This window comes from Pelophylax lessonae, assembly GCF_965119305.1.
Source record: "Pelophylax lessonae genome assembly, chromosome: 8".
NCBI lineage: Eukaryota > Metazoa > Chordata > Amphibia > Anura > Ranidae > Pelophylax > Pelophylax lessonae.
The window spans coordinates 197,070,188-197,084,866 of record NC_138775.1 but is presented as its reverse complement, the minus strand read 5'-3'; the positions used below and the strand labels follow the sequence as shown (position 1 = coordinate 197,084,866).

At 46.3% G+C, this 14,679-nt stretch overlaps 1 protein-coding gene across 4 annotated transcripts in view; it reads left to right on the top strand.

Moving 5' to 3' along the window:
- CDC7 (cell division cycle 7) overlaps positions 1 to 14,679 on the top strand; it is a 134,618-nt gene that overhangs the window by 105,243 nt on the left and 14,696 nt on the right. For all 4 annotated transcript variants that reach the window (XM_082264854.1, XM_082264853.1, XM_082264851.1 and 1 more), the window contains exon 9: positions 4,086 to 4,168. In XM_082264854.1, the coding sequence (XP_082120980.1) occupies positions 4,086 to 4,168 (83 nt within the window). The remainder of the gene's footprint in view (positions 1 to 4,085; positions 4,169 to 14,679) is intronic.

Below are 14,679 nucleotides of genomic sequence, written 5' to 3'. Positions count from 1 at the left end.
TCATGGCCGTGTTTGCTTAGTGGTGCTTCTTGCTTAGGTGTTGCAGCCTCTGGGGCCTTTCAAAAAAGGTGTGTGTATATGTAATGACAGATCATGTGACACTTAAATTGCACACAGGTGGACATCCTTTCACTAATTATGTGACTTCTGAAGGTAATTGGTTGCACCAGAGCTTTTTATGGGCTTCATAATGAAGGGGGTGAATACATACGCACATGCCACTTTTCTGTTTTCGGTTTCTAAAAAATAGTTTTATGTATATATTTTTCTCATTTCACTTCACCAACTTAGACTATTGTGTTCTGATCCATCACATAAAAATCAGATTAACAAAACATTGAACTTAAGGCTGTAATGTAACAAAATGGGTAAAAAGTTGAAGGGGTGAATACTTTTGCAAGGCACTGTACGTCAAATCCTGGACCTCAAGGCTCTGAACCACTGTGTGCGGGTACAGAAGTTTTGAATGGAGTCCAATCGCACGGTAGTGGAGAATCTATACCAAAGAGACTTTTTGGCCTCCATAGATATCAAGGACTCATATCTACATGCCAAAGTGTTGGCTTCGGTGTTGGCATTACTACGACAATGGTTGATTACGATACTGGGGTACCTGGACGATTTCCTCCTAAGCGAAGACTCCCATTCAGCCCTGTTGGGCGACTTGACAATTTCTGTACGGACTCTACAAGAGTTTGATTGGGACATGAATTTAAAAAATCTGCCCTGGTACCATCCTTGAGACTGGATTATCTGGGCCTGACTCTGGACTCCGCTTCGGCGAGAGTTTTTCTTCCCACAGACAAGCTGCAAAAGTTGCAGGGGGCGATTTGTTTGCTGTTAGCCAGCAATCTGTCCTCTGTGGACTTGCATGCGAGCCTTGGGTCTAATGGTGTCAACCTTGGAGGCGGTTCAGTTTGCTCATTTCCACACAAGACCCTTACAAAGGGAGATTCTTGTCAAATGGAACAAAGATCCAAAGTACATGGACACGATGATTCGTTGAGTCACAACACAAGGACTGCTCTATTATGGTGGCTTCACTCGTTAGCACTACGCCGGGGCAAGTCCTTCCTCCCACTGCATTGGACTGTGGTAACCACAGACGCCAGTCTGTCTGGCTGGGGAAGGAGTTCTGGGGAGGCTGTGTGTCCAGGGGTCCTGGACAGTAGAAGAGTCCAGGCTTCCGATCAATATTCTGGAACTCTGAGTGATGAAGTCACTGGACAAACGTGTAGAGGGTTGTCCAGTCCGGATTCAATTGGACAATGCTACGGCCGTGGCTTACATCAATCATCAAGCGGGCACCAAGAGTGTCTTGGCGGCACGGGAGGTGGCCAAGATCCTGAAATGGGATGAAAAGTTTGTTCCAGCGCTTTTGTGCTGTGCACATCCCAGGTGTGGAAAACTGGCAGGCAGATTACCTGAGTCGTCAGCTGTTGGATCAGGGGAGTGGTCCCTGCAACCGGAGGTGTTTCACCTCCTGTGTGTATGGTGGGGGACACCCAATGTCAACCTGTTCGCTTCTTGACTCAACAAGAACGTTCAGAGGTTTGTAGCCAGGTCGCGGGATCCTCTGGCCAATGCCACATGCACTGGTGGCTCCTTGGGGGTTAATAGCGGCTGATCTATGCATTGCCTCCGCTGAAACTCCTGCCGAGGCTTCCGCGCAGACTAGAGGTGTAAGGGATTCCGGTCATTCTAGTGACCCAGACTGGTCTCGCCGGTCTTGGTACGCAGATCTGGTAAGGACTTCCTCTCAGGGAAAATCTGCTGTCTCAATGGCCGATCTTCCATCCTGCTTTACAGTCACTGGCTTTAACGGCGTGGCTGTTGAAAGCCAGGTGTTGAAGGATAGAGGTCTTTCTGAATCAGTGATTCCCACTCTGTTGAAGGCCATAAAGTCTAATTCTATGAAGATCTATCATTGTACGTGGAAATCGTACATCTCATGGTGCGAATTGCTGAAGGTGCATCCTCGCCTTTTTTCGGTGGCTAGGATTTTAATCTTTCTTCAAAACTGGGTTGAACAGCAGTTGGCTTTGGGCACTATCAAAGGCCCAGTGTCGGCTTTGGCTGTGTTTTTCCAACGTCCTTTAGCTACGCATGTCTTGATTCTCACTTTCACACAAGGCGTTCACCATATGGCTCCTCTGAGGCGATCCCCGTTACTTCCGTGGGATCTTAATTTGGTATTGTCTGTCTGTCCTTTTGAGAACATTAGGGAGATCCCTCTGCTTACACTATCTCAAAAGGTTGCCTTTTTGGTGGCTATTACTTCTGCCCTCAGAGTATCTGAATTGGCGGCGCTGTCCTGCCGTTCACCTTATCTGGTGGGCCACAGAGATTAAAGTGGTACTTCGACCTAATCAGTCGTTTCTTAAGGTGGTACTGATTTTTATCTGAATGAAGACATTGTGCTGCCTTTGCTCTGTCCTAAGCCCAAGCATCCCAAGGAAGTTGCTTTCCATTCTTTGGATGTGGTTCGGGTAATTTTACCTGGCGTCTACTGAACCAGACTTTGTCCTCACTGAAGGACCTCCAAAAGGGATTGGCTGCATCTGCTGCGACCATATCCAGATGGATCAGACAGACGTTGGTACAGGCTTATTTTCTGAAAGGTCAGGTTCCACCTTTCCCTGTGAAGGCGCATTCTACTAGGACACTGAGTGCTTCTTGGGCTTTTCGCCATCAGGAGTCAGTATTGCAAGTTTGCAAGGCGGCAGATTGGTCGTCTGTGCACACGTTCAAAAAAATTCTACAAAGTAGTTATGTTGGCATCCTCGGATGCTTCTTTTAGCTGCAGGGATTTGCAGGCTGCGGTTTAAAAGAGAAAATATTCTCTTGGAGGGTGTATGTTGTTTTTAGGTGAGCTCCAGTTGTTCCTGGTTGAGCTCCATGTTACCTGGTTGGCTAACTTTAGCCTTTGGGGAATTGCGTTCTTTCTCTTTGTTTTTCCCGCCCCTCATGCAAATACTACTTTGGGACATCCCAATGGTCAAGAAGAATATGGAACTGCGTCTGTCAATGAACTTCAGAGAAAAGGATTTTACAGTAAGTCAAAAATCTCTGATGTTCATTGATGGACACGGCACCCGCCTCTCTGAGTTGGGGTTAATGGTCTTCTGACACTGTTACAAAACTGAAGAGCTAGAGCAAGAAGTGGGAGTATACCCCCTGGGACTGCCCTATGGGCGTCGTCGCAATCTTTTTCTGCCTAGTGTCCTACTCCTAATGATAGCAGCATAAACCAAGGGTCAAAGAAGATGTGAAGCTGTGTCCGCCAATGAGCATCAGAGAAAAAGGATTTTACGTTAAGACAAAGATCCATTTTTTTTTTTCTATTGGTCTTATGTACTATGATTTTCTGAGATACCGAATTTTGGACTTTTACTAGCTGTAAGCCGTAATCCTCGAAATGTAAAAAAATAAATGCTTGAAACCGATCACTCTGTGTAACTCATTATATGAAATGAGTTTCGCTTTTCTAATTGAATTACTGAAATTTAACTTTTTGATATTCTAGTTTTGAAAAGCAGGAGTATATATTGCGCAAAGCAAGGTCTATAAAGACATGGATGAGTTAGTTTGGGGTGGAGGAACTTAAATGGCTTGCACAGAGTCCTGACCTCAACCCGAAAGAACACCTTTAGAACGAATTAGAGGGGAAACTGCGAACCAGGCCTTCTCGTCCACATCTGTACCTGACCTCACAAATGCGCTTCAGGAAGAATGGTCAAACATTGCCATAGATACACTTCTAAACCTTGTGGACAGCCTTCCCAGAAGAGTTGAAGCTGTTAAGGCTGCAAAGAGTGAGCCAACTTAATATTGAACCCTACAGACTAAGACTGGGATGCCCTTAAAGTTCATGTGCGTATAAAGTCAGGCAGCCGAATATTTTTGGTAATCTAGTGTATAAATATACTCTGCACATATCTACTCTGGGATCAAAGTTGTTTTTTTTTTTTTGTCCGTTTTAGATCTCGCAAACTGACTTGGCTTTCTGTGCAATCTTAATATGTACTAGTGTCTGTTTGGCTCGTGACTTTATCACTTCTTTCATTTTTATTTTCTATGTGAAGAACCAGACAAGTTGCTCCTAGAGCTGGTACTCCTGGGTTTCGTGCTCCAGAGGTGTTAACAAAGTGTCCCAATCAAACTACTGGTAAATATTCAGTTTTTTCTTTTTTTCCTTTGGTAAAAGAACCACCAGCTTCATTGGCATTCTTCAGTTGTATCAAGAAGCCTCTCTATTTAATCGGTTTGGTCTTAGATCTGTTGAGGTAATAGGGGGAGGAACTCTCCTGATTATAGGATTAACCACTTCAGCCCCGGAAGGTTTTACCCCCTAATGACCAGGCCATTTTTTTTGCGATTTGGCACTGCGTTACGTAACGAAAAATTGCGCGGTCATGCGACGCTGTATCCAAATAAAAATGATGTCCTTTTTTTTTCCCCCCACAAATAGAGCTTTCTTTTGGTGGTAATTGATCACCTCTGTGGTTGTTGGCTTTTGCGCTATAAGCAAAAAAAGAGCGACCATTTTGAAAAAAAATAAAATAAAAATGTTTAACTTTCTGCCATAAAACATTCCCAATAAAATTTAAAAAATCTATTTTTTTTTTATCAGTTTAGGCTAATTTGTATTCTGCTATGTATTTTGATTGGTTTGTGCAAAAGTTATAGTGTTTACAAGCTGCGGAATAGATTTTTGGACTTTTTTTAGTTTCAATAAATTTTTATTGAGTTTTAATTTTTGGACTTTTTTTAATTTTTTATTTATTAGTAATGGCGGTGATCAGCAATTTTAGCGGGACTGCGACATTGTGGCAGACAGATTGAACCCCTAACTGACATTTTTGACACTTTTTGGGGACCAGTGACATTTATACAGTAACCAGTGCTAAATAATATGCACTGTTACTGTATAAATGACACTGGCAGGGAAGGGGTTAACACTGGGGGTGATCAAGGGGGTTAATGTATGACTAACTGTGCTTACTGACTTTGGGGGGGGCTTTCTGACAGGCACAGAGAGATCGGGGGTTTCTGTTTAGCTGAAACGCCTGATCTCTCTCTGCCTGTTTGATAGAAGACTCGCCTGCTTTGTTTACATAAGCAGGCGGGTCTTCTGTCAGTTTCTCTGACGATTTGTGGGAGGCCAGCAGGGATCTCGGCTGCCTCCCGTTGTCTAACCATGCAGAGACCGCGTGCACAATCACGTAGATATGCGTGATTTTGCGCAGCCGAGCCGCCCTGCCGCAGTAGTTTTGTATATACTTCTTGTTGCATTAAAATCTACATGCTACAAAATGTACTCAAAAAATAATCCTGCTAGGAACACACTGAATACCATCAGTTATCAAGCTCTTGTATGGGATTTTTTTGTTGCTGTGTGTTTTTTTGTTTTTTGTTTTTTTTGTTTTTTTCCATATACTCTACTGTGCTGGGGTAAATGATGGTTCGTCAGTCTACCCAAAGTAAAATAAATTAAAATGGCTCTAAAGGTTGGAATTAGAAAAGAAAACAAACCTGTTAGAATTGCCTGTTCTTTGCAATCGTTTTTGCTCAGAGCAGTCCCGATCTTCTTTTCAGGTCCTATGCCCCGGTGGTCCTGGCGCGCCCCCTTGCTTTGGGCCCACTCAAACAGGCTCGCTCCCGAGCGCCACTCTGTGCCCATGCTCACACACACAACACAGCATGGCTTGGCCCTGCACGCACTCTCTCATGTGCTCACTGTTTTTGAATGACCAGTCTGTGAATGACAGAACAGGAGCCAATGGCTCCTGCTGCTGTTTGAACCAATAAGGAGAAAGAGACCCAGGATAACCTCTGCACTCCCACATATCGCTGGATCGAGATTGGGCTCAGGTAAGTATAAGGGGGGGGGCTGGAGGGGAGAGCTGCACATAGTTTTTTTTTTTTTTTTTTACCTTAATACATAGATTGCATGAAGGTTAAAAAAATATCGCCTGTCAGTTTTTCAGGTGGACCTGATCGGATGCTCCATACATCCCTATGGGGCAGCGAATGTCAGCGGAGACATGTCCACTGATGCCCGCTGCCTGTCCGTGAAATCCGGATGGATGGAAACCCTATTTACCATCCGTCTGGAGGATCGGATGAGAACGGACAGGTTCTCATCCGATCTCCCCATAGAGGACGGGGAGATCTGACAGCTCCGTCTCTGCATGCGGACACGGAGCTGTCATCCACCTGCTCAGCAGGGATTGGCGGATCGATCCCCTGCTGAGCAGAACGGACTCTGTCGGGCGCTTCGCCTGTGTGAAAGAGGCCATAGCCCTAAGCTTTTTGTGAGTCTTGGTTGATTAGAAAGCCAGGTATCGCTGCTACAGATTATCTTGGACCTGTGTTTCAGCAGCTTCTGTTGCTTTCTTCGTAATACAGAATCAAATTATTCCACCAGGGAGAGTGGGATCACTCATGGGTATAGCAGGCGTACTGACCTAGCAGCAAGTTGAGCCTAGCGATCTTATCAGTAGAGTCCCCCTGATAAGTAGAGTTAAGACAGTCATCATCAAGTGGAGAAAATATGGCACAACAGTAACATTACCAAGAACTGGATGTCCCTCCAAAATTTATGAAAAGACGAGAAGAAAACTGGTCAGGGAGGCTGCCAAGAGGCCTACAGCAACATTAATGGAGCTGCAGGAATATGTTGTAAGTACTGGCTCTGTGGTACATGGGACAACAATCACCCGTATTCTTCATATGTCTGGGCTATGGGGTAGTGTGGCAGGACGGAAGCCTTTTCTTATCAAGAAATGCATCCAAAACCCAGCTAAATTTTGCAAAAACACATCTAAAGTCTCCCAAAAGCATGTGAGAAAATGTTATGGTCTGATGAAACCAAGGTTGAGCCTTTTGGCCAAAATTCCAAAAGATATTTTTGTTTGGCACAAAAACTGCACATCACCAAAAGAACACCATACCCAGAGTGAAGCATGGTGGTGGCATCATCATGCTTTGGGGCTGTTTTTCTTCAGCTGGAACAGGGGCCTTATTCAAGATAGAGGGAATTATGAACAGTTCCAAATACCAGTCAATATTGGCACAAAACCTTCAGGCTTTTGCTAGAAAGCTGAACAGGAATTGGAACTTTATCTTTCAGCATAACGACAACTGCATGACAAAGTATAGATCCAAATCAACAAAGGAATGGCTTCACCAGAAGAAGATTAAAGTTTTGGAATGGCCCAGCCAGAGCCCAGACCTGAATCCGATTGAAAATCTGTGAGGTGATCGGAAGAGGGCTGTGCACAGGAGATGCCCTTGCATTCTGACCGATTTTATTTTTTTTGCAAAGAAGAGTGGGCAAACATTGCCAAGTCAAGATGTGCCATTCTGATAGACTCCTATCCAAAAAATGAATGCTTTAATAAAATCAAAAGGTGCTTCAACAAAGTATTAGTTTAAGGGTGTGCACACTTATGCAACCATAATTTTAGTCTATTTTTTCTTCCCTCCACCTAAAAGATTTCAGTTTGTTGTTCAACTGAGTTGTACAGTTTGTAGGTCACATTAAAGGTGGAAAATGTTCTGAAATTATTATTTTTTTTTTTCATCACAGAAACCTGACATTTTAACAGTGGTGTGCAGACTTTTTATACCCACTGTGTGTGTGTGTGTGTGTGTGTGTGTATATATATATATATATATATATATATATATATATATATATATATATATATATATATATATATATATATATATATATATATATATATGTATGTATATATACTGTACACAGCGATCAGCATAAATGAGTACACCCCTTTTGAAAAGTAATATTGCTCTATCGTTCATCGACAGACGCAGCACCACCTAGTCAGACTATAGGGTTATGTTCCTCCTATCAAGAATAGGCACTAGGCAGGAAAAAAGCTTAACCACACCTATGGAGGCTGTCCCTGCAGGCTTAACCCACACACCCTGCTATCATCAAGCAGTTTGTTTCTGCCTAGTTTAAGAAATAGGACCTAGCTTCCTGCTGGGACTTCAGTCTTTGCTATTACAGGAAAGTTTGTTAGTTTGTGACTTCTTATTTTCACTAGTTAGTTCCTGAGGACCAAGATCCAGAGGAACTACAAGCAACAGCTGGCTGAGATTTCGCACTGGATAATCTAGATCCTTAAGGTCTCCCAGCCTGGGCAGCGAGCGTGAGCAGGTTATAGTCCAAAACTAGGCCTCACCACGACAGTGCCCCGACTGATGGGGACAAGCCTGTGAGTGGATCGTCTCGCTAGGACGCACACGACCTGGAACGCCCTGAGCCGCAGCTTCCCCTTGGCTGACAGCACCCCCCATCCTGGGTAGGAGGTGATCCGTTTCGGAATGGCACCCACCTGCCACCGTGGTATGGTAACTTGTCCCCCCAAAAACCCCTGGCAGTCTCGGGGCTAACGTGGGCCTTTCCCTGGAATAGTGGGACCTTAGGAGCTCCCTCGGTTCCCCTGGCACCTCGGAGGACTAGTCCTGTGTACCCCTCGGCATTCCCCCTACCCCTAGCATGTTTATACCTTGGGGGGGGGGGGCGGTAATAATGCGGCTGTTGTCGCTTATTTGAGGCGGGTGACTTGTCCTGTGTGGGCCCCTGGACAGGGACCTTATGAAGCCTGTTGTTCTGGGCCCTCCTTTTGGGGGTCCTTGAGACCGCATGGCGTGCTGGGGGGGGGGGGGGGCATTTTGCTGTGGATTATGATTTTTATATTCCAATTAGATTATATGGGCAGCCATTTTCTATAATTCCCCATTCATAATGCATAAGTGGCCATTTTTCCTGAGGTCCATAGGGTGGACAGGCATGCGGCATGGCTTTTTAAATATTGAGGCTGAGTTTTCTGTTCCTCTTCCTGTACAGTTTTGTTTTTGCGCAGATCATGCTGGAAGTCTCCTCTGTGGTTTGGTAATGTTTTCCTTGGGTTCCCTGTGGATTTTTCTTCATTTACTGTTATTATCTTATAATAACCATTGATTGTGAGCCCGCACTTATAGCGGCGGGACCGTGTTTTTGGTGGTCCTAACCACTTGCCGACTGCCGCACGACTATTTACGTCGGCAGTCAGCCCCTCACAAAGTGACGTAGATCTACGTAGTTAGGCTGTGAGGGTCTAGGGAGCGAGTGCGCGCCCCCACGTGGTCACGGACCCCCCCGCGCGCGTGTGACCGGCGGACCCGATGTCCGCCGGTCACTCGGCGATCGTCGCTGCAGATGGAGAAAGGCAGGCGGCTAGTGTAAACGCACCACCTGTCATTCTCCCCTGTGTAGAAACAGTGATCATACGGTTCTACTATGTAGGACCGTTGATCACTGTTCCTACAGCTCAAGCCACAGCCAATCGCAGTTAGAATCACGCCCCTAGGGACACGCACCACCCCTCCCTCTCAAAAAAAAGTTAACCCCTTCACTACCAGTATAATTTTACAGTAACCGTGCATATGTATAGCACTGATTACTGTAGAAATGTCACTGGTAACACCAAAAATGTCAGTCAAGGGTCCGATCTGTCCGCCGCAATGTCACAGTACCGCAAAAAAAATCGCAGATCGCCGCCATTGCGCGTTAAAAAAAACAACAACAAAAATGACAAAAATCTTTCCCTTTGTTATTAAATGCGATAACTTTTGCGCAAACCAATCAAAATGCGATTTTTCTTACATGTAGCATAAAACAAATCGGCCGAAAATGTAAAAAAATTTTGATTTTTACTTTTTTTTTTTTTTTTGGGAATTTCATATAAAAAAATTTGAAAAATATTGCTATTTTTGCAAAATTTACGCTCTTTTTTTGTTTATAGCGCATGATCAAGAAATCGCACAGGGGATCAAATACCACCAAAAGAAAGCTATGTTTGTGGGGAAAAAAAGGATGCCAAATTCGTTTAGGTACAGTGTCGCACGACCGCGCAATTGTCCGTTAAATTCACGCACTGCCGAATCGCAAAATAGGCCCTGGTCAGGAAGGGGGTAAAATCTTCCGGGGCTTAAGTGGTTAAAGAGACACTGCCCAAATATTTTAAAAAGTGTAACATGGAGTCCCATGATATTTTACCTGCAGACCCCCTCGGGACCTTCTGGTTCAGTCTCAGCCAGAGATTGCTTTTTTTTTTTTTTTTTTTTTTTGCAAAATATGTCTAAGGTAGATTTTGTCATTGCTAGTGCTGCCAGCCGCAAACACTTTCCGACCCTTAATTCCTTCAGCAGGATCTTCGGACTCTGAGATAGACATGGCCACCGCAGACGCAGACCACCCTAAAGGGGTCAGTGTCGTAGCATTCTGACAGTGAAGAGGACCTGTCCTCATCAGCCGCCGCGCAGGAACATGCTTTGGTGGAAGCTCTGATAGTGAAAGAAAACTTTACAATTGGCTGATGAATCCACAGTGCAGGGTACGCAGGTGTCTTTTGGCTCCCGCAAACTCCCATAAATCGGGCAAGGTCTTCCCTTGCCCAGAATTGTTTCATCCTATTGTGGATGAACAATGGCGGCGCATTTTGCACATGGTGGTGGTGCCCAAGTGCTTTGCACGCTGTTTCCCCTTTCCAGAGGCAGTGTCCGCTAGGTGGACAGTACCACCAAAAAAGGATCCCCCGTTGTCCAGGTAAATAAAGCGACTGGTACTGGTGGAAGCATCTCCCAACTTTTGTGGACCCCGTGGATAGATGGGGTGGAATCCTTGTCCTGCCATTTAGACGTGGTAGCAGGTCACATATTAAAGACTACCTTTGTGAATGTTTTGGTAGCGCAGACTGCTACGGAACGGGTGAAGTTAGTTAAAAGTAACTTTGGAAGCTGAGCGGCTCCTCCCTGCGGTGTCGAACTACTGGACCAATTGGCTCAAGCCCTTGTGTTTTTGTGTGCTACGTCCCTGGATTCAGCCCTGTTGGTGGCCAGGGCGGCGGCAGTGGGGATTGTTATTAAGCGCATGGTGTCAGCATACCAGGCTTTTAAAAAGGCCTTGACTGATTATACCTTAGGGGGGAGGCTGTTTGGATCCTCTCTGGACGAGTTGATCAAAGGTATCACGGGGGGGGGGGGGGGGGGTTAAGAATATCATCTTCCCCAATCCTCTAAGGGTAATGCGCCGCGTCCTAGGTTGGGGTCTTCCTTTCCCATAAACGTCCTTTTGTCTGTCTGTCCGCCGCAATGTCACAGTCCCGCAAAAAATCGCAGATTGCTGCCATTACTAGTGGGGGAAAAAAAGACCTAAATCTTTCCTAAATTTTCTATCTAATACGCGTCTGCCCCCCCCCTCTCCCTATCTAATATGCATCTGGCCCCCCTCCCCCTATCTAATACGCGTCTGCTGACCCCCCCCTCCCCTAATACACTGCTGACCCCCCCCCCCCCTCCCCTAACACACAGTAATGATTAAGCACACTTGCTAGTGTGTGAAATGCGTCTACCTGTTTGCCACATTGGGATATTCAGTTAATAAACCAGAATTTTGATGATACCTGGAGTGCAGCCATTTCTTCTATATTGATTTCCCTAATACACTGCTGACCCCCTCCCCCTAATACTCTGCTGACCCCTCCCACTCCCCTAATACACTGCTGATCATCCCCCCCCCCTCCCCGGCCCCCTAATATAATGCTGATCTCCCCCCTCCCCCTAATACGATGCTGTTCTCCCCTGGCCCCCTCCCCCTAAAACAATGCTGATTCCCCCCCCCTTTTTTAAATTAGGGGGAGGGGGGTCAGCATTGTATTAGGGGGAGGGGGCTTGGGGGGAACAGCATTGTATTGAATTGTATTAGGGGAGGGGGGATCGGCATTGTATTTGGGGAAGGGGGTTCATGACTAATAAAATGCTGACACCCCCCCCCCCCGGCCCTCTCCCCCTAATACAATGCTGATTTCCCCCTCCTCCTAATACAATGCTGATTCCCTCTCTCCGAATACAATGCTGTTCCCCCCACCTGGCCCACTCCCCCTAATACAATGCTGTTCCATCCCCCTAATACAATGCTGATCCCCCCCCCTCTCTCCCCCTAATACAATGCTGTTCTCCCCCCCCCCCCTAATACAATGCTGTTTCCCCTCCTGGCCCCCTCCCCCTAATACAATGCTGCCCCTAATACAATGCTGTCGCCCCCCTCCCCTCCACCCCCTAATACAATGCTGTTTCCCCCCTCCCCCTAAATTTGGGGGCGGGGGATCAGCATTGTATTAGGGGGAGGGATGACGGATCAGCAGTGTATTGGGGGGGGGGCGGATCAGCATTTGTATTGGGAGGAGGGGGGGATCAGCATTGTATTAGGGGCCCTAATATGCTGATTCCCCCCCCCCCCCCCCAAATGCAATACAAGAGGACGAGCCCAAGCCCATTTTACTATTACCCGGCTGGCAGTCTATAGGGGGCAGCTCAGGCTCGGCTCCGCTCACTCAGTGTGACCTGCTGGCTGCAGTGCTGCGATGATGCTGGCGTCTGTGTGGGAGGGATCGGATGTCATGCAGTCTGAGTCAGGAGATGATCCGCCGCCGCCCGCCGGATATGACGTCATGCCGCTCACAGCGGCTGGCGTAGGAAAGAAGAATCCATCGCTGGAGCACAGCAGCCCATATCAAAGCGGCCCTATTTCAAAGCAGATCCAGGGAATTTCCTGGTATCCCGGTAGGCCTGCCTTACTTTCTTTAGATGTGAATCGAGCTATCAGGGTTTACTTGATGGCGACCTGAGTCTATTCGAAAATCAGATTCCTTGTTTATCCTCACGGATGGTCCTCGTAAGGGGCAGGCTGCATCTGCCGTGACCATTTCCAGATGGATCAAGCAAACAGTGGTGCAGGCCTATTCAATTAGGGGTCGGGTCCCTCCTTTCCTTGTTAAGGCACATTCCACAGGGGCGCTTAGTGCCTCCTGGGCCTTTTGGCATCAGGCGTCCGTGGTCCAGGTTTGCAAAGCTGCAACCTGGGCATCTGTACATACGTTCACCAAGTTTTACAAAATGTATGTTTCTGCTGATGCTGCTTTTGGCTGCAAGGTTTTGTAGGCTGCTGTGGCAGTCATCTGAGGGTGTTTTTTTTTTCTGGTAAGTGAGCTCCAGTTATTCATGGTTGTGCTCCTGGTTTACCTGGTTGGCTAAGTTTAGACCTTTCTTTTGGGAATATGTCTAGAACTGTGCTTTTCCCACCCCTCATACTGATACTGCTTTGGGACGTCCCATCCATCTAATGAAGATATGAAGCTGTGTCCGTCAATGCACTAAAGAGAAAACTGGATTTGTGTTTTTACCGTAAAATCCTTTTCTCTGATGTTCATTGATGGCCACAGAACTAACCCCTCTGTGGAGTTGGGTTATGTATTCTGACACTGCTGGTTACAAAACTGAGATCCTGGAACAGGAAGTGGGAGTATACCACCTTGGACTGCCCAGTAGGCGTAGTTAAGTTTTTTTTTTTTTTGTTAACTTTTGTCAACCCTTTTCAGTCTAGTGTCCTACTCCTAGGAAGCGCAGCATAACCCATCGTCTAATGAAGGTATGAAGCTGTGTCCGTCAATTAACCTAAGAGAAAAGGATTTTACGGTAAGTCAAAAATCAATTTTTTTTTTTTTTTTTTTTTTTCCTTTACTTTTTTTTTTTTGTTGTTCCTGTGTAAGCTACGCTAGGTTGGCCGCAACATAGCCCTGGTCACAACAGCAGTCACGATCAAAGTCACAGCGTACCTCAGGCTGCAGCACCCCCATTCCAAGATGGTGCGATGGAGTGCTGGGAGTAGCGCCCGTCTGGTGCCATGGTGTGGTGAGTAGTGTCCCCCCTACTTTCTTACGGGGCAGTACAGGATCTGCTCTCACAGGGATCATTGTACCGATCCCGGAATCAGAGCGCTTTTAGGGGTTTTTTTCAAACCTATTTACTGTTCTTAGGAAGGAAGGCAAGGACCTCAAGGCTTTGAACCGCTTTGTGCAGGTTTAGAAATTTTGAATGGAGTCAATTCGCACGGTAGTGGCATCCCTTCATCAAGGGGATTTCCTGGCCTCCATTGGTATCAAGGACGCTTACCTTCATATCCCAATATACACTATGTTGGACATCAGCATTTCCTTTGCTTTGTCATGGGCAAGGAGCACTATCAATTCGTGGCAATAGCCTTTGGTCTCGCCTTGGCTCTTTGGGTGTTTTATAAATGTTTTGGCCCCGGTGTTGGCATTACTAAGGCAGAAGGGGATTGTAGTGCTGGGGTACCTGGACAATGTCCTTCTGCGAGAAAGACAATTGAAAGACAATCTGGACATTTTGGTGCGAACCTTGCAAGAGATCAAATGGAAACTGAATTTCCAAAAAATCTCTTCTGGTCCCGTCCACTAAACTAGACTATCTGGGCCTGACCCTAGACCCAACCTCAGCCAGGGTGTTTCTTCTGGAGGTTAAACTCTAGAAGTTGCAGGATGCGGTGCGGCTCCTGTTGTCCGACCGGCGATCATACCTCAGGACTTGCATGCAAGTGCTTGGCCTGATGGTTTCCACCTTTTGAGGTGGTTCGGTTTGCTCAGTTCCATACCAGGTCTCTACAGAAGGAGCTTCTTGCCAAATGGAACAAGAACCCACACCCTCTAGAGCCTAGGCAAATCTGATCCTGTTGAGCTGGGGTACGAGAGGGTCTCTGATCTGGTGGCTCCACTCTCCGGCGCTTTGACAGGGAAAATCCTTTCT